The sequence below is a fragment of the Neomonachus schauinslandi genome, chromosome 8 (genome assembly GCF_002201575.2).
Source record: "Neomonachus schauinslandi chromosome 8, ASM220157v2, whole genome shotgun sequence".
In the NCBI taxonomy this organism is placed as follows: domain Eukaryota; kingdom Metazoa; phylum Chordata; class Mammalia; order Carnivora; family Phocidae; genus Neomonachus; species Neomonachus schauinslandi.
The window spans coordinates 69,878,200-69,897,670 of NC_058410.1; the positions used below are offsets into that span (position 1 = coordinate 69,878,200).

Sequence of the window (19,471 nt, forward strand, 5' to 3'; positions counted from 1 at the left end):
TGATTAACTTTGCCTCATGATTAGATAAAGCTGACATTGTGGAAAGACACAATTCATGTGTGCGCCTTCATAGCGTGCATCACGACAAAGGGGTCGTGGCAACAGCAGAAGATGGAACAGGGGCTAAAATCTGATTGGAGATGCCTAGAGATAAAAACCCAAGAGAACCATGGTTGCAATCTCTTTCTGCCTGGGATTTTCTATCACAAGCTCTTCTTATATATATATATTTGTACATGGGACCTTCTCTTAAAGAACACACAACCCACCTAAGTGGGTTTTGTGACTTGGGATGAATGGTTCCCCTACCACAACACATGATCTTCCTGTAAGGAATGGTTGGGTCAGATGACAAGGCACGCATGAGGTGATTGATCATTAATCCTGAATCTGTATCATTTACAGGCAGTTAACAATGCTTGGATTTAGGTTTGGTATTCCTTGAGTAAATTAAGCTCAAATGGGAAAACATGAAGTTTCTGAACTGCTTTCCATTCTCCTGAGCTAAACAAAATACTGTATCAGATGGTGACACAACAAATTGATAGAAGTTCAAACTCGGATGTAATTTATTGTTCACTCAGTGGGGTAAGGTCTAACTTAGTCTTTGGCCTAAACAAGGTTCTTATCTAAGACCCTGACCTTATATTTCTATTTTATATTCCTGAGGTTTATTTTTTAAGGTGATTGGATACTTTGATCCACTGAACTAACAAAAACTAATCTTACATTTCCATCCCTGGAAAGAAGGATTGGACTCTATTTTGAAAGCCAGTCTAAATTTTTCTCATATGAAGACACTTGTAATTTTTTTCATATGAGACACTTATTCTTCAGCCATTGGTAAGAATCTAAAGACCTATTCTATTGCATTTTAGTTACTATGTGGAATTATTTTGTATTAAAGTTGAAAATTCTTTTTAGAGAAAATTCAATACTATAATTATGTATTCTCTTACCATGTACAGTTTACACTGGCATTTTTCAGCTTCTGAGACTAGTAAAACATTCATTTTTTAAACAACACAATTTTAAAAATTCTCCATTATATGAGTAATATGACATTTATTTTTTTTCTTTAGTTTTTTATTTTAAGTAAACTCCACGCCACATGTGGGGCTTGAACTCACAACCCTAAGATTGAGAGTCACATGCTCTACTGACTGAGCCCGCCAGGTGCCCCGACATTTACAGTTTAAAAGCAAATCATCATCTGTAAAACTGATGAATTAATAAGAGAATAATATATCACAAGGTATTCGAGAAATTGTACTTTAGCTTCATATATTTTCTTATCTCCATGTATGCTGAAAACAACCACAAGACAACTGCTATTAAACATATTTATTACCATTTCAGATTTTCACACACACTTTAATATGTACGTATTAAAATACTACAGGAACTACCGTCACCTGATGGTGGTAGAGACTGCTTACTTGAAAATATTAACTTCATACATATCAAAACGCATCATTCTCAAATGAACTGCAAAATGCCTTAAGTATGTTGAAGCGATAAAGATGGAGTTTATCATACTCTACAGCCATATAGACTCGCTAGCCAGCACAAAGATAACGGATTTATTTTACAATGAAAATGTGTTTTGATAGTTTGGAAGGCTAGTACACTATGTAGGGCACTTTCCAAAAGACTGAAGAGATGCTTTGGGTAAAAAGTAAGAAATGTATAAAACAAAACTATCAGAAAGATTTTTTTAAAAAGAGTATTAGACAATCATCCTTTAAAAAAAAAGACTTTTAATATCAATTTCTTCTATCCAACCAAACTGACATGACTCAGGTATTTTTAAATATTTTAGAAACACTTCCTCAAAAATTTACAAGACAGCAGCTTTCAGATGGTCCCTCAATACCTGGGTTGCTCAGACGAAGTAAATCTTATGAGAACTCACCACCAACCCCAAGTGTTTTCACGCATACGCTTACTCTTCTTACCACCTTGAGCTTAGAAGTAGGCAGTCCTCCACAAATGTTCACTGAACTCAGCTACTGAAATTACAACAGCTAAAATATCAATATATCCATAACTCAACAGGCCTTTGGAAGACTGTGAGAAATCATAACACTGTCAGTTTATACAAGTATTCATAAACACATGAAAATGTTCTAGTTTACCCTACATGCCTCAGCCCTTTTGAATGCTATACAAAGAAGTAATTAAAAGGATAAACTTCCTGAGTAGTTCCATAAAATATGGATAATATTTAAAAATGAAAAGCAGTCTGAAAAGAGGCAAGCTAAACATTAGCTATACTGTGTTATTATATGGCATAGACTAATTTAGTAATTAATAGTCCCACATAACTGTTTTATTCAGGTTGCTGTCAGGCCTGCTTTTAAAATTAAGTCACGGGCGCCTGGGTGGCTCAGTTGGTTAAGCGACTGCCTTCGGCTCAGGTCATGATCCTGGAGTCCCGGGATTGAGTCCCGCATCGGGCTCCCTGCTTGGCAGGGAGTCTGCTTCTCCCTCTGACCCTCCTCCCTCTCATACTGTCTCTCATTCTCTCTCTCTCAAAATAAATAAATAAAATCTTTAAAATAAATAAATAAAATAAAATTAAGTCACTAAGGAGAAAACATTTTTAGTCTGTAGTTATATTTAAATCATCAATTTGACTTCTACCTTTTAAAGTCTATTAATTTAACAAAGATAGCCAAAAGTTGGTATTTGAGGAAAAGACTTTCGGTGCAGGTTATGAACAATGAAAGATCATTAAAAAGGCGTGTAACAGAAGTATTTTCCATAAAAACAAAGACACCTCAAACACGTCCACTCATACCTCTAGTTTAGGTGAGAAACGAGGTCAATCTTGAAAAAAAAATCATATTATTTTAAACTTTGCACTAAGTCAGCTTGGCCTTTCTTCCCCCCAAGAATCAGGTCTTAGTGTACCTGAAGGAAATTAAGTATAAGTATATTGAAAAGATACTGGCTCCCAATAATACACAGGCATATTGATATATGGTATCAATATATTGATGTATAATCTAGTAGAGGAGTAACAACGGCCACTGATGCTAAGTGATAATTAAGTGTCATCACTCAAACGATTTCTAGGAGAAAAACTTGGTTGCCCCTTTCCTCAAACGAAGATACAATTTTCCTCCAAAACAAGATACAAAATTATAAATTCTGAAAGGTCCTATTTGTTAACCTCCTAAAAATAAGCAGTCACCTTTTAAAAGTATAAAGAGCTAAATATAACCCTTCCTTGTCTCAATGTTCATGTTCATGTACATGTTCACATGTAATCTAGTGCTTTCTTTATCTTCCAGAATCTCTGGAGATTTAACGTATGCTGAGAGGACCAACCAACAATGGTAATTTAAGCCAAGTAGAAACGTTTATGAAAATTCAGCACTGTTACTGAGGAAACATGCTGCTGAAGTATGGGGGTATAAAAAGAGCTTAGTTCCAAAAGGAAAATCTATCATTACAAAGGCAGCGGTCTCTTACATTCAAATGGCATCATGAGGATTAGTGATCATTGGTTCCTCTGAAATGAGATTTTTGACTCCAGCATTTATGTACGTGTTTATTTATACTTTATAGTGTAATGTGGCTCAATTAACTCACTGGTACATAAAAAATAAAAAGGGATGAAAAATCTGAATTGTATTAAATACAATTGAAGTAAAATAATGTGAAATGTCAAGGTAAGCTCTAGTACTAAAAAAAATGCACCTCTACATAGGCTCTAGAGCATCAGTTCTCAACCTCTTTTCTGACATGATAAATCCATGCCATATCCCAATGAATAAACCCGTATTCTGACCAAGCTTTTTTTTTTTTTTTTTAAGATTTTATTTATTTATTTGACAGAGAGAGAGGCAGCGAGAGAGGGAACACAAGCAGGGGGAGTGGGTAAAGGAGAAGCAGGCTTCCCGCTGAGCAGGGAGCCCGAAGCGGGGCTTGATCCCAGGACCCCGGGATCATGACCTGTGCCGAAGGCAGACGCTTAACGACTGAGCCACCCAGGTGCCCCCTGACCACGCTTTTCAAAAATTGGAAGGAAAATAAAGTATTACAGCAACCGAGAGGGGACATAAATCTTAGGGGCGGAGCCGGATTACTCCGCACGCTGGGTTACGGCGGAGGGTGCTGGTGCAGATGACACCCGCCCACCAGCTCCAGCCCCACACCTCGATCTCTCACGGAAGGATACTTATCAGAGCCCAAGTGAGTCAGTAACAATGGAATGCTAACCTGAAATTTTCTCTAATTCGTCTTTAAAAAGTAAATCAATCGCAAACAAAACACAAACGCTTTGTATGAATAACAATGAACTTGTGACACTTCACAAAAAAACAGGAGAATATTATTAGTGTGTCAGTTACCTGTTAACAATCACTGTTCTATAGAATGTTATCGAGGCTTTAGAAAATAGAACCATGTTCCTTAGAGCGCGGGACCTTTTTTTTTTTTAAAGATTTTATTTATTTGAGAGAGAGACACGGCGAGAGAGGGAACACAAGCAGGGGGAGTGGGAGAGGGGGAAGCAGGCTTCTCGCCGAGCAGGGAGCCCTATGTGGGACTGGATCCCGGGACCCTGGGATCATGACCTGAGCCGAAGGCAGACGCTTAACGACTGAGCCACCCAGGCGCCCCTGAGCGCGAGACTTCTATAAGGAATTTAAAACCTGCAGTTCAGACATTTATTAAGTTGATAATGAGGAAACTAATTCCGTTTATAGAAACTGGCGATCTTGGACATATTCCAATTCTCCGCCGGAAGCCTCTGCTGATCCCTCTCGGGTTTGTAAAATATATACCAACCATGGCTCTTTGAGATTACAAATAATCAGACAAGGTGTGTCACAGGAGAGCCAGATCTCACGGCTGATGTGAAGAGCTGTAAAACTGGCTTGCATAGAGGACAGACTGAGGCATCAGGAGAGCTGTGGCTCACAGTGAAGTAAATGCTAAAAGAAACAAACTGCTGAAGGTACCAGAACGCCTGACGAGGACAAACCGCCGATGCACTGCAACGGTCAACACCAGGGCCCTGCCAGCTAAACCCCTTTCTCTGAGTTTTCAGTTGGCTTGCAGGTTTATCCTAGGAGAAGATCTGATTACATGATGTGAGTCAAAGAAGGACCGATTTTATTTTACTGTTATACAGCACAGAGACTGGCAAATTTTTTTAAAATAAAGGGCTGGACTGTAAATATTTTAAGTTTTACTAGTCACATGACCTGATCTTGGTCTCTGATATATATTTTTTTTCTATGACTCTTTAAAAATGTAAAGATTATTTTTCGCATGCTAGCCATATAAAATCGGGTGCTTGCCAAATGAGGCCATAGCTTGTAGTCCCCCTTGATATAGAAGAAAAGCAATTCTCAACTACTAACTCTCCTCTTTTTTTCAACTTTAAATAATTTCAGATAGAATAGGAATTAGAGGTTCAAAGGACTGTAAGGATGAGCGATCTAACTTTCCAAATGGGGAGCTCAAGGCTCAGGGGCCCTGAGTGACCTGCTTGGAGCAGAGAGACCAAACACTTGTCTCTCTTTTACCTTCCATTTTTGGAATACACTCAAATTTGAGGACTCCCTTTAAAATGAAGTATACTAGAGCCTTACTATATTCACAGCTTAAAGTATTTGCTTTACCAGATACTTTTTTTTTCACATTCTTTTATCATGTTCAAGAAATTCACACTCAGAACCAAGAAAAACTTACAATACTTTTAAACTAGTATTGAGATAGCATGGGGCTTGAGGAGGCTTAGAATTCTGTCTCCTAAATTCAGTAAACTGGACAGGATGGCTTCTGAGTCAAAGCCTGAATAGGGCTGCTGGGTAGAGGTGACCAGTTATATGACATTAATATTCAAAGCAAATAGACTTTGCTCCTTTCTCATTAAGTCCCTCTAGAACACACTGGGCTACCAAGCAAACACTTCACAGAAATGAGTCTAACCCGTCTATATTTTGTCCTATTACAGAAATATGGAATTAGGAATAGCACTTTAATGCCACTTCTCAGAGTTAATTAAAAAAATTTTTTTTTCTTATTCTTTGTACCTGAGTTTCTAGTTGTTTCCCACAGCATTTCTGATTAAAACCTGCTTTTATTATCAATGAAAAGATTCTCTAAACCAAAACAGATATAGTCAGATATTCAAAATGAACCTTCCCTAAATTTAGCACTTGAATTTTAAACTATTTCACCACCTTATATCAAAAAAGAAAAAATCTTTCATGGGTCAATTCTGAATATAAAGTTTGAAATCCCTTGCATCTTTTAAAATACACTTATACAACAATTAAATAATTAATATTATTAATCAATAATATTAATTAAAATAATTAACATTTATAAAATATTATCACTGATAAACCATGCATCATCCAAGTTGTTTAAGAAATGCCATCACAGTGGAGCCTGGCCGGCTCAGTTGGTGGAGTGCGCGACTGTGATCTCACGGGGTTGAGTTCGAGCCCCACGTTGAGTGTAGAGATAACTTAAAAATAAAATCTTAAAAAAAAAAAAAAGAAAGAAATGCCATCACATATCAGCTCCTAAAAGATCACAATTGCATCAAACACAGATTTGTGAAAATTTTCATTTTATTTATTAAATTAATTTTTTTAAAGTAAACTCTCCGCCCAACATGGGGTTCAAACTCATGACCCCGAGATCAAGAGTCACGTGCTCTACTGACTGAGCCAGCCAGATGCCCCTGAGGTCATGTGTTTTTGCCACATCATGTCCTCATTTTTCAGGTAAGAGGAACTTGACTCCCTTAAGACTAAAAATTAAGGATGCCTTTCTCCATCATTAAAAAAGATTAAAGAAAAAAACTATTACTTCTTAATGATCCATAAGTGGCTCCTAGATCTTCCTTTTATTCTACTGTATTTAAAAACTCTTCTTGAAGTTTCAATTTAAAGTCCTCTTTGATTCTCTGTAACAACTCTGGTTTAAAAATAACATCCAATGCAGTCATTGCCAAAGCTTTGGCGGTACGTAAAGTGTAGAACTGAGCTTCCTGTGATCCTAAAAGGTGGAGAAAATAAATGAAGAAACCTCCATATTTATTATAAATTACTGAACTGTTTTCAGGTTAGCACTCGATACCAAACTGCCTCTCCAAATGCCCACCACAATACAGTATTTTCTGAGGTCATGTTAGATAATGAAATAACAATAGGCTAAATTACATGGGCAGCTATAACCACAAAAAGAGAACATATGCCAACACGTTCACTTCTAAGAACACTTACCTGCAGCTTCCGTATATTGTTCTGTATGATTTAAGGCATCAGATCCAATGTAAAAATATGGATGAATCCCAGGAACCACAAAAGTAACATTTCCAAAATCAGTAGATCCTTGGAAAGGCACAACAATCCATGAATTTCTAATTGCTAGTCCAATGAACACCAGACCATACTTATCCAATCTCTACAGCACCTGACATGATTTACCACTCCTTTCCTTCTAGAAATTCTCTACTCCTTTGGCTTCCATGACTTGACTCTCTCCTGACTGTCTGGCTTTCTGTCTCCTCTAAATGACTTCCTCTGCCTGTCTCCTAAGTGCTGGTAATCCCTAGGGAGTCATCTTTGGGCATCTTCTCTGTGTACTTGAGCGACCTCAAAAACTCCTGTGTTTTCAATCACCTTTCAGATATTGACATCTTCTATATCTCCAACCTAGACATCTTTTGGGGGTTCTGGATTCAATAGGCTACTGAATAGCTACCCTTAAAAGTCCTATAAGCACCTTAAACTTAACATACTAATAATATATACCAACATACCATACCCCAACCTGCTTTCTCCTGAACTCCTTATCTCAATAAATGACATTAACATCCCATTTCTACGGCCAACTCCTTTTGAGTCCACCTTGTCAACATCTATTATTATATTTTGGGAGAACACTCTAACATGCAAACATATTAGTAATGATGCTTTTAAAAGGAACAAAATCTAAAAGAACCCTCAATACACTTATAACTATTTAAATTCTAATAGTTGCTTACTAAACAACTACTAGTAAACAACCGTAATAGTCACACCTCAAAAACTGGAATGCCCCCTTATAACTTGCTAGCCTGTCTACTGATGACTGAGAATGAATTAAAATTCTAGTTCTCCTTTAAGTAGCTTACTTAAAAATTAGAACTAAGCAAATTTAAACACCAGAAATATTTAGAATACAAAGGAAAAAGTATGCTGGCTATTTCTAAAAACAAATCTGCTCACTTAACACTTTACATTCACTGAAGAGTTCATTAGTTTCTTTCCCCTAACCATTAAGTTTGTGAAAAATATTATCAAAAACAAGAGCAATACCCCCACCTCCAAAGCTGCTAAACAAAACCATTTAACCAAAGATGATATTTTCCTTCCCCAAACAGCACAATATAGTATATATGAAGGAACCTAATTACCTGAAGAGCCATTCAACATTGCATCTTCTGAAATAAATTCTATTCCAAGTTTTTTTCCGTTTTCAATATAAGCTTTCCAGAGGCTCTTATTGGGAAGAACATTGTAATAATCATGTGCTCCACCTTTAATTTCTACCTAATAAGAAATTATAAAACAAATTTTGAAATAAAAAACTCATTCACTATCTAATTTTTAAACCAGCAAGAGGTTTAAGGGCACACTTTCCCTTCCAGATATAAACTCTCTCAAATATTTTACCTTTAAAAAATATGTATTTTCTATAATGAGACTTCCCTAGGACCCTATCTCCTAATGTGATATATGTACCAAACCACACAATGTCACCTTGCTCTAATGGCCAGTGAGTCTCAACTTTAGTAACTTCAATAGGGTACAGGGAAACCCAGGAATCTCCATGTAAACCAGCACCCCCACGTAATTCTGATGCAGGTGGTCCAAAAACCAGACACTGAGGAACACTGAGCCCTAGGCTGTAGCCTCTAAAAGAAAAAATTAAGCTTTACTCATACCCAAAATACAAGCCAACACTGACACCACTGCTTGGTCCGAAAGCTTTAAAGGTACCCTGAGAGAAAGATAGGAGGTTCACAACGAAGAAGGGTTGACTACGGTCGTCACTTATTATTTATTTATTTATATTTTAAAAGTAATCTCTACAGCCAACGTGGGGCTCAAACTCACAACCCCGAGATCAAGAGTTGCATGCTCTACCGACTGAGCCAGCCAGGCGCCCCTGAGTCCTCACTTATTAATTTCAGTATTTCAGTATATGAAGATTTACAAGCAGTTTATAGGTGGCCAGTTAAGAGGATTTACAGATTTTGTTTTGATTAAATCCAAATGGGTAACAGTTCCTCAAATGAAAGGTAATGTCAATAACACTAGTAAAAGCCAATTATAAAATGGCAGGGTGGACATTTCTTCTATTCTTAGCCAACATCTAAGTTAGAAATAATGACCACCTGGTCATATATTACAAATCAGCCAATATATTAAAAATATAAGTAATTATATTACATTTAATATAATTTAATTTATATTTAAATATTAACTTATAATATATTATTAAATATAAAATTTATTATTTTATAATACATTAATTTAAATATTTAAAATATAATTTTTATATTATTATATAAAATTAACAATTTTTTCCTCTCTGGACATTTATACTGCCCGAGAATCACTGCTACTGTGAGACACCATTCACTCTCTGAGTAAGTCATACATCTCCAGTCTAATGAGAGCAGAAACAAGTAAGGGAGTAAGGATGAGAGCGAGGCCCTAACTCTTAACAAACACCTCATTTAATTCTCACAAGAATCCTAAGATAGATTATATTATCTCCATTTTTCAAGAGAAAATGGAGGCCTAAACATATGAAATAATAATAAGATAGTAATAATGTTTCCAAAAGTTACAAAATTAGCACCAATCCAGATCTTGACTCTCCAACTGGACTACAAGCTCCTCCCAGGGCAAGAATATGTAATATTCGCATTACACTGGATGCCCTGTATGACTGCTATAGATGTCACTGATTTTATGGTTCAAATGAACAAACTTTCCAGCAAGCCGTAAGTATTTATATCATTACTGCACATACCTATAACTTCACCAAAAATAGCTTTCGTTGATTTTGCCATAAAGTTCCCTTTATGGGAACTATACTGAGTAATTCTGAAAACATAACTGCCAATAAGGAAGGTTATAACTTGCAAAAAAGCAGGGATTCTAGTTCAGCCCTATGAAGAGTTATTCCAAGAACAGTGTAATAAGAGGACTGTAGTCCTCCCTATGTGGGCACTGAGTAAAATAAGTAAGAATTAAAGACCTGCACATCACCTGTTCAGTCAATTGATTTTACATATTCAAAACACTGCCAAATGATAAAGGAGCAAGGTAGGTTCTAATCTAACTTAAAAAAAAAAACTTACTTATTCATTTTAGAGAGGGAGAGCTCATGTGCGTGTGCACCTGTGGGGTAGGGGAGGGGCAGAGAGAATCTCAAGCAGATGCTGTGCTGAATGCAGAGCCCCGTGGAGCTCAATGTCACTCACGACCCTGAGATTATGACCTGAGCTGAAATCAAGAGTCTGATGCTTAACCAACTGAGCCACCCAGGCGCCCCAGGTTCTAATCTAACTTGGTAATATTCTAACTAAACAACCCCAGCCCACATATATACTTCTGATTATAACTTAGATTAACTCTTAAAAGTTCTTACTGTACACCCAGTAGCCAAAGCTGCAGCTCTGAAGCAATCTTCTGCCTTTTTGGTCAAAACTGGAAGTTCTTTCATTGAGGGTGCACGGAAGTAATAGATTAATTCAGAATAAGAGGGAATGATATTGGGTTTTACACCACCACTTTTTATTATGCCTATAAAAAGAACCAAATTACTGAAATTCAGCTTGGAGACCATTTCTTTAGGTTAAAATACACCTATAAAGTTTTCAGCCAGTATGTACATGAAGAAAAACAATTTAAATTTACTAGCTTCACAGATATACCAATCAAAGATTTTGATGTGTTGTACAAAAGTTTCTATACATAGGGTAATACTTTTTAGCTAATAGGAAAAAAAATTGTCTATATGTACTTTATTCTAAGGAATTTATATAATGTTAAGAAATTATGTTGCATGACTATAAAGAAACTGTTAAAAAACTTTTATAATTATCCAGCCTTCTGAAAGAGACGTTTATTTCAGTAGGCTTCACTACAGTTGTACATTTTGAAAAACTTTTGACCTAAGGGGGGAAAAAATGGTGTAAGGTTCTGTAATTACCCTCATACTTCCAGAATCCAATGAATATTTTAAATGGCATTTAAATTATGGGAACATAATTTTTATACCAGCAAGAAACCAATGCAGGTCAAAGATCACTAAGCACTATTAACTGTCAAAACAAATGCGTTTATTTGGAACTACACTGAGAAGGAAGATTTAGCCATTCAGAGTAATAACTAAAATAGATATACAAAATCTAAATTTATATGACCTGCTTTCAAAAATATTATTTCTACATATTTCTCTTAAAAAAAAAACTAAGAAAATTGGTAAACGTACCACTATAAACTAATTTCAGCCTGTAACAAAATCAGGTAAAGAACAGATATTAAAGTGTAACAATATCCCTTATCATGAGAAAATAAACTAAAAAATAAATTGGTACCTTCAAGATACTGTCGTTACATTAAGGTAACGCATAATTTATCGTTACATTAAGGTGATACTGTCATTACATTAAGGTGATACGCATAACTTAAAAAGATGTTACTCAGGATTAACAGCACTTGAAAAAATAAAACCAGTAACCCTAACTGTTTTTAAATTGAGGAAATGATTTGCTACCATTAAAAGACAGTGAGGATAACTGGAAAATCAAGATTCAACTTTCAAATACCCACAGAAAGCATGTATGTCCTTACGTAAAACCATTATTTCTAATACTCAAAATGACCATTCCATTTACGCATAAATTCTCTTAATTGTCTTCTTACCCAACATATACAAACATCCTAGTATTCTGTCACATGAATTTCTGAAAATGTTTAAAAAGTTTGGAATATTCACATGAAGTGCGTAAAATGTTTCCAATTTTTAAAACTCAAGCACTAATTACCTTGCACTGAAATATATTAAGCACCGTCTATTACACAAAATATCTGACATTCGTACCATGAACTCTCCAGGTTGGTTTCATTTGCTGTCTCAACACGGACAGATTGTTGTAAGCCAGGACAGCAGCATCTAATGCATTTACTCCTTCCCAGGGATATGCAGCAGCATGAGATGCTTTTCCGTAGTATTTCACAGTCACGCTAGGAAATCAAACATCATTTGGAATTACTCTTTTCAAAATCACTAAAGAAAATCCAGGTACTGTAATTAGAATTACCCAACAAGTATTCAGAATTAATTCAGACTGCTGGAATTTTTATTCGCAAATCATTTGTAGAAATAATGTAACAAATTAAGTACCTTAGTTACAGTTTACTGTTATGTAACACAGTGACTGACACAAAGATGGCATTCCCCAAAAGAGAGAGAAAAAGACAACTTTGCTCAGTCGACCTCCTGTGCGAATTAAATCTGTATACGACTCAAGTCAAACAAACATGCAATTCTGTGTTAGGTGCTGGAATTACAAAACAGTTGGCTCCTGTCTCCTCCTACATTGCATTGTGATAACTTCATATCAAAGGTCTGCAAAACTCAGATGATTCTGTCTTAAGGGTGGGAGAAGGTAAAGGAAAACCGCAATAGGTGACAATTTGAAATGCATTAAGACAGCCTCTGAATAGCAGATTATACTCACAATATTGTAAGATACTCTAGCATTGTCCGTTGTTCCTAATATTTTATTAGTGTTCCAAAACACCTGTGTCACTAGTATCTCAAAATTTTATCAATTATTGTTGTTCTACTTCCAAACAGTTCTCATATCAATCTAACTACTCAGATACAATAAAAAAAATAAGGTTTAAGGAAAGGATTGCATATGAAATAGTTTATTTATAAACACGACTTGCTTAGACAACACTTTTTAAGCCTAACTAATAGTATCCACATTTAAATTATTAAAAAGCTACTCTAGACTTATTTTTTTTTTAATGGACTAGATTCAAGAGTCCTTGGTATGCTCGTATTTCTTGACAAATTCAAAACATTCTGTTAGCAAAAGAAAAACAAGTGAAAGCATCCAAACACATTTTTAAGATTTTGTTGGATACTTGTTATTTCCTTGATATATATCTTATCACTGTTATATTGAAACTGGAATTTTAACAAAACTGGTGATAAATATAAAATGGAAAAGGACAGTCTTTATGAAAATGGCTCTAGCACCATTTCTCCCAGGGCCCAAATCTATGTACAATTAAAGTACAATAAACTACAGGAAAAGAAATGTTAATGGTCATTTTATACCAACATTAGTATTTTAGCATATTTAGCACGTATTTTAAAAAACATATTTTACGATGAGCACCGGTTGTTATATGCAACTAATGAATCATCGAACACTACATCAAAAACTAATGATGTACTGTATGTTGGCTAACTGAATTTAAATAAAAATATAAAAAATAAAAATTAAAAAAACAAAAACAAAACATATTTTAAACAAACTGACATGGAATAATTTTTAAGACATATTCTTTCATCTTCGAAAGCAAAAGCCAGACCAACAATATATTAAAAAAAAAGAAGTAAAATGTCAGCATCAGACAAATCAGAAAAGTATATACTGACAAATTCCACTAAAATCCACAGCTAGTTAGTTTCTGTATCCTCTCTCAGAAATATAATTTACCATCTTCGCAAAGAACTCAGATTACAATCAAGTAGAGAAGTGTGTTTTCTTCCCAAGTCTAATAAAGCTGCCTCTTACAAATCTATTCAGTTGCAAGGACAACCCCATATTAAAGGGTAGATATTTTCCAGAAAACAGCTTGCTCAATTTAAAGTAGAGTACGTGGGGGTGCCTGGGTGGCTCTGATGGTTAAGCATATGCCTTTGGCTCGGGTCATGATCTCCAGGTCCTGGGATGGAGGCCCGCATCAGCTCCCTGCTCAGTGGAGAGTCTGCTTCTCTCTCTCTCTCTCTCCCTCTGTCCCTCCCCACCGCTCGTTCTCTCTCTCTCAAATAAATAAATAAAATCCTTTTAAAAAAAAGTAGAATATGTGTTAGGACGCCTGGGTGGCTTGGTCTGTTAAGTGTCAGATTCTTGGTTTTGGCTCCAGTCATGATCTCACAGTTGCAGGATTGAGCCCCACCGCGGGCTTTCTGCTCAGTGTGGAGTCTGCTTCGGATTCTTTCTCCCTCTCCCTCTGGCCCTTCCTGCTTGTGCTCTCTCTCTCTCTCTCAAATAAATAAATAAATAAATAAATCTTTTTTAAAAAGTAGAATATATGTCAACATTTGTTTGCTAAAGGCACTGTTTTAATAGTCTAATTATGAACACCATATTAAATCTCAACTAGAAGAGGCTTACCAAATGTTATTCAAAGGAAATCAAGTAAGGCATCACATCATCATTTTTCAATTTATTTTTTAAATGTATAAATATGGAGATTTAGTCTCCAGTTAGGACATGTAAATATTTTAATAGTCTGTTTTCCACGAAGGGGCTTATTTCAACTTGATTACTCACTCATGTTCAGCCACATCAGGTAGATAAGCAGCATTCTCTTGGGATGGGTGGGCCATAAAAACAACATCAAGATTTTTAAAAGCCCCTGCTTCAATTAAATCAATTTTGCCACCACCATCTTCTTCTGCAGGGGTTCCCAGGACAATTACCTAGAAGGAGATACCTGTATCAGAGCAAAACAACAACAAAAAATCCTCGGAGGAAAATATCAAACAGGTTCCCTTGCATATGTATTCACAACCTACATTAAAGTCCTTAAACTATGTGGAGAGAGGTTTTGTTCTCTGACACTTCAATAATGCAGGGGGCATAAACCTATGGTGCTAAATTAACCACAAATTTTAATTTACACTATTATACCAATTCGGTGACACATATGCACTAAAGCTACAACAGGAAGCTTCATTTTGTAACTCAATTTTATATAATTAATGGCAGAGATGAAAAAAAGATAAATTCTATTTACTGAGCTCCTCCAAATTCCTTAGGACTTGTTTCTTAAAGCTTCTTCTTGACTAAGTCTCTTAGTAACATATATAACTACTCATAAGCACTCTACTGGTAAAGAATTTTCCAGTTACTTACTAGTTATCCCCACAACAACCCTGTGAGGTAGGTGAGCCATGTGTGTCATCTTTTCAGGGATGGTGGTTTGGAGGCAAGGGGTGAAGTCACAGGACACAAAACAAGTCTCTAGGCAAAGCAGGGATCAGATGTCCTGATCCTCAGGCCTGAACTCTGGTTCCTTACTGAGATACCTCATTAGAAGGTCTTAACTCATTAAACTTTTAGGAAGAGCATTAAATAAACCTTAACGCCACAGTTAGAAACAGCCGACTATTACACAAACTTACTAATTCGATTCCATCAGTTCAACCAGGCAGACTTACTGGTCACCAAACACCTAATTAAACAAGAGAGAACTTTACAGAATATACATTTTACTTTGATATTTAAGCTTAACTTCTTCAATTTTTAAAAACAAAGAAAAATGATCTATAAACAACCAATACACTTTCAAGATCATGTATAGGAATACAATGAAACAGGTTGGGAAAAGGCTTGGCTCCTTAAGGGAATCAACATAAATTCCATTTTCAGAGAGGAAAGATAACCTTGCTAAAACTATGCAGTACCCTTCAAAAGTGTACATTTCCCGAAGTTGAACCTTCTTTGGAAGTCTAGAAACCACTCAAACTCTTACATTAACCTACTTTTTACTCTGAGCCCTTGACTCCTTAAATCTGATGACTTCTCAAGTTAAATTTTGCTGACTTCCCTGAATCTTTCATAAACTTGGCTGAAGTTAAGCATCTCCAGTGTTTCGTGCAATGGCAAAGGACACCACCCCCCAACAAAACAAAAACCTACCCAGATGCAAAATCAAGCCCCCAGAAGCAGAAAAGAGAAGGCAGCTACAAGAGGCTAAGCCACAAAAGATGTAACTGTTAAAAGAAAAGTTACTGACATTGGAAAAAAATGGGCTACAGAATATGAGAGAAAACCTCGGTCTTGCCCTTAAGCCGAATGGAGACGAATGTATCTTAGTTCACAGAACGAAGGATATACCATCTGAAAAAACACAGCAACACGAGATTACACTTGCCCTATAACAAACATAAACGGCATTTCCCCCACTTAAAGAAGGAGAAATTTCTTAAAATCATGAAATACTAAAATTTAAGGATGAATTCACCTATGCAGTAAATGTTCATTCACTTCCCCCACTTTTTGTGGGGAGGTTTGGTAGTTCTAATGACTGCAAATTTCCTATCCAAACACCAATGATTCGAATCACAACAGCTCCTATGACTGCCACAAACAAAAGAGGTTTTGGAGCCTCGTAACGAGGGACTATAGGTTTCCCTACAATAACTACTTCTTCCAGAGATTGCACAACCTTGTCAGCAAATTGCGGTTACCTCTGTTACCAAAAATAAATCACAGCGAAACCCAGGCTCGGTTCTAAGTTCTTTCCTTAGGGAGTCTACTCAATCGTTTACAACTACGTAAGAGAAAACGAAAAATCTGAAAAATGTCGCTGGGCCGGGAACTCGTGAACTACAGGCTTTTATCCAGGGGTTCTGTCTTCTGGCAAAGGCGAGGCCGGGACCCCGAGGGGAGCGGACTCGCACGGGAAGCGCCGGGTCCTGCGATCCCCGGGTCCCGCCCGGCCTGGGCAGGCGATGGAAGTCCCGAGCCAAGGCCCCACCTCACCTTCACCGGCGGAGGCGGCCCGGGGAGGCTCTCCAGGGCCCCCTTCACGCCCAGCGCGGCCGCCGCCCCGACCTCGGCGATCAGGTTGTGGCCGCAGGCGTGCCCGATGCCGGGCAGCGCGTCGTACTCGCAGAGGAAGCCCAGCTGCAGGGGGCGCGGCGCCGCGCCGACCCCCGGCGGCCCCCACTCGGCGCGGAAGGCCGTGGCCAGGTGGTAGTGCGGCTGCACTGACCACGAGGCGGCCGGAGGCTCGCACTCGAAGAAGCGTGTCATCACGCCGTGGGCCCGGTGCTCCTCGTAGGCCAGCTCGGGCTCGCTCCAGATCGCGCGGCTCAGGGCCCCCAGCCGCTCGGCCGCCTTGTCAATGCGCTCCGCGGCGCGCAGCTTCAGCAGCTCCAGCTCGGAGACGCCGGCACAGGCGCCCCCCTCCACGGGCCGCTCCTCTCCGGGTCTCATCGTGCGCACAGCCAGTGACCTGCCAGCACTCCGCTAGACTGCCCGCTCGGCTGCTCCCTCCTAGCTGCTCACCGCTTCCGTGCACGCTCCGGCGTTCGCGAGCACCCGCTGGGGACCCAGAGGTCGGCTCCGCGACTCCCGGGAGCACCGCCCCCGAGCCCCGGGGACCCGCCTCCAGCTCCTCGCCCGGTACAGGGTCCGCCCCTTCTGCTCCCGGCAAATGCTCCAGTCCGCGGGAGGAGGGGAGTGGGGGAGGGGAAGCTGGCAAGCGCCCCTAGGGGAGAGCGCTGGGACGTAGTGCTGTTGAGGGACTCGTCTCTCTTCCGTCTCCTTGGCTGTGCTTACAACTGAATTATGCTTTAAAGTCATTACTTTTCTGCTGTTGCTTATTTCCCACAGCAGCAGAATGAGGACGGTTTTATTGGTTAATTGGCATCAGACACAGACCAAGTGGAACATAGTCCTTGAAAAACGCCACTCTCCTTTCTAGAATAGTAATAAAAAAATTATACAAGGTTTTTAGTTCATAAAACTAGATGTCAGTTTAAAAATGGTATACAAGAACAGTGGTCTATAGACTCCATACTCTTTTTAAAAAAAATTTGTTATGTTAATCACCATACATTACATCATTAGTTTTTGATGTAGTGTTCATGATTCATTGTTTGCGTGTAACATCCAGTGCTCCATTCAGTACGTGCCCTCTTTAAATACCCATCACCGGGCTAACCCAACCCCCCAACCCCCTCCCCTCTAGAACCCTCAGTTTGTTTCTCAGAGTCCATAGTCTCTCATGGTCCGTCTCCCCCTCTGATTTCCCCCCTTTCATTTTTCCCTTCCTGCTATCTTCTTTTTTTTTAAACGTATAATGTATTATTTGTTTCAGTACTGCCCTCACTGTCTTCTCCTTGAGGTTGCTGTATTATCTAAAAGCTGCAACTACTCTATAGTTTTCTCTTTAGAGTGACACTAGTGTCTAGAACAGCACCTGGGATATAGTAAGGACTGGATATGTATCAGCTATTAGCTATTATAATCTATTTGAGTAGAGTAGAACTAAGAATTTAAAATGAGGGATTTTTGGGGGGGGGCCCTGGGTGGCTCAGATGGTTAAGCGTCTGCCTTCGGCTCAGGTCATGGTCTCGGGGTCCTGGGATCGAGCCCTGCATAGGGCTCCCTGCTCTTTGAGAAGCCTGCCTCTCCCTCCCCCACTCCCCCTGCTTGTGTTCCCTCTCTCGCTGTGTCTCTCTCTGTCAAATAAATAAATAAAAGAAAGAAAGAAAGAAAGAAAGAAAGAAAATGAGGGTTCTTTTTTTAAAGCCCAAACTAAAGAGTTAATAAAAAGATTTATGGTTGTAAATATTCATACCATTTTGTTGACTTGGGTGTTTGATTTGAATAGTAACACCTATGAAAGAGAACATATGACCAGTTTCATTTGTAACTAATTGATGCTGAACTCAAGTAACATGATGTGTGCAGCTGCTGTGCACAATATAACTGGGTTTTAAATTACCCAGTGAAGAAATTCAAGATGCCATACTCTTGTTTTCCTCCAGAATGAAGCACAAAGTCTGAAGAAGAAAAAAAAAAAAAACTTTTGTTGATGATATTCTAACGTGTTTCACATAGTGAAAGCTTCCCTCAGCTCAGCTTCCTTCCCTTAATTTGTCACAATTAGGTTAAATGGGACATAATATATTCAAATAATTAGAAAAATGTGTTTTTTAAAGATTTAATCTATTTATTTTAGAGAAATGTACTTTTCAAAAATAAGTCTAAGGGAAGCTGCATACATGAAGACTCTCTACTACTGTTGTAACTATTTCATATGCTAACAATACCAGAGTAAATGTCATATTTGAGCTCGGAAAATACTATCATTCTCCTTAACACGCTAACTAAATCTCAATCCTGAAGGTAACAAATGTGGTATTAAATTCCTGGACCCCCTTATCTATACTTAGTATATCAGGCCCTGCTATACTTCTGACAAAAATCCCACCTTTATCTATGAAATACAGTATTATTGCTTTATGTGAGCAAAACCAACAGGGGACATTTGTAGAACACTTACCCCGTGGTAAGCACTTAACATGTGCCGGGTGCTTTCCATGTATTAACTTATTTAATCCTCATGACAACCTATGAGGTTGCTAATGTCATTATTTATCTTTATAGATG

General features: G+C 38.0%; 1 protein-coding gene across 1 annotated transcript; it reads right to left on the bottom strand.

Annotated features, from left to right (window-relative positions):
• Positions 1 to 6,675: 6,675 nt before the first annotated feature.
• On the bottom strand, positions 6,676 to 17,336 carry PM20D2 (peptidase M20 domain containing 2). Its single transcript, XM_021693483.1, has 7 exons — positions 16,832 to 17,336; positions 14,615 to 14,763; positions 12,139 to 12,281; positions 10,681 to 10,835; positions 8,432 to 8,567; positions 7,257 to 7,364; positions 6,676 to 7,029 (listed from the first exon to the last, which is right to left on the bottom strand). Exons 1-7 carry the CDS (start codon positions 17,285 to 17,287, stop codon positions 6,878 to 6,880), a joined length of 1,299 nt encoding a protein of 432 aa, XP_021549158.1. The 5' UTR covers positions 17,288 to 17,336; the 3' UTR covers positions 6,676 to 6,877.
• Between the last annotated feature and the right edge of the window lie 2,135 nt (positions 17,337 to 19,471).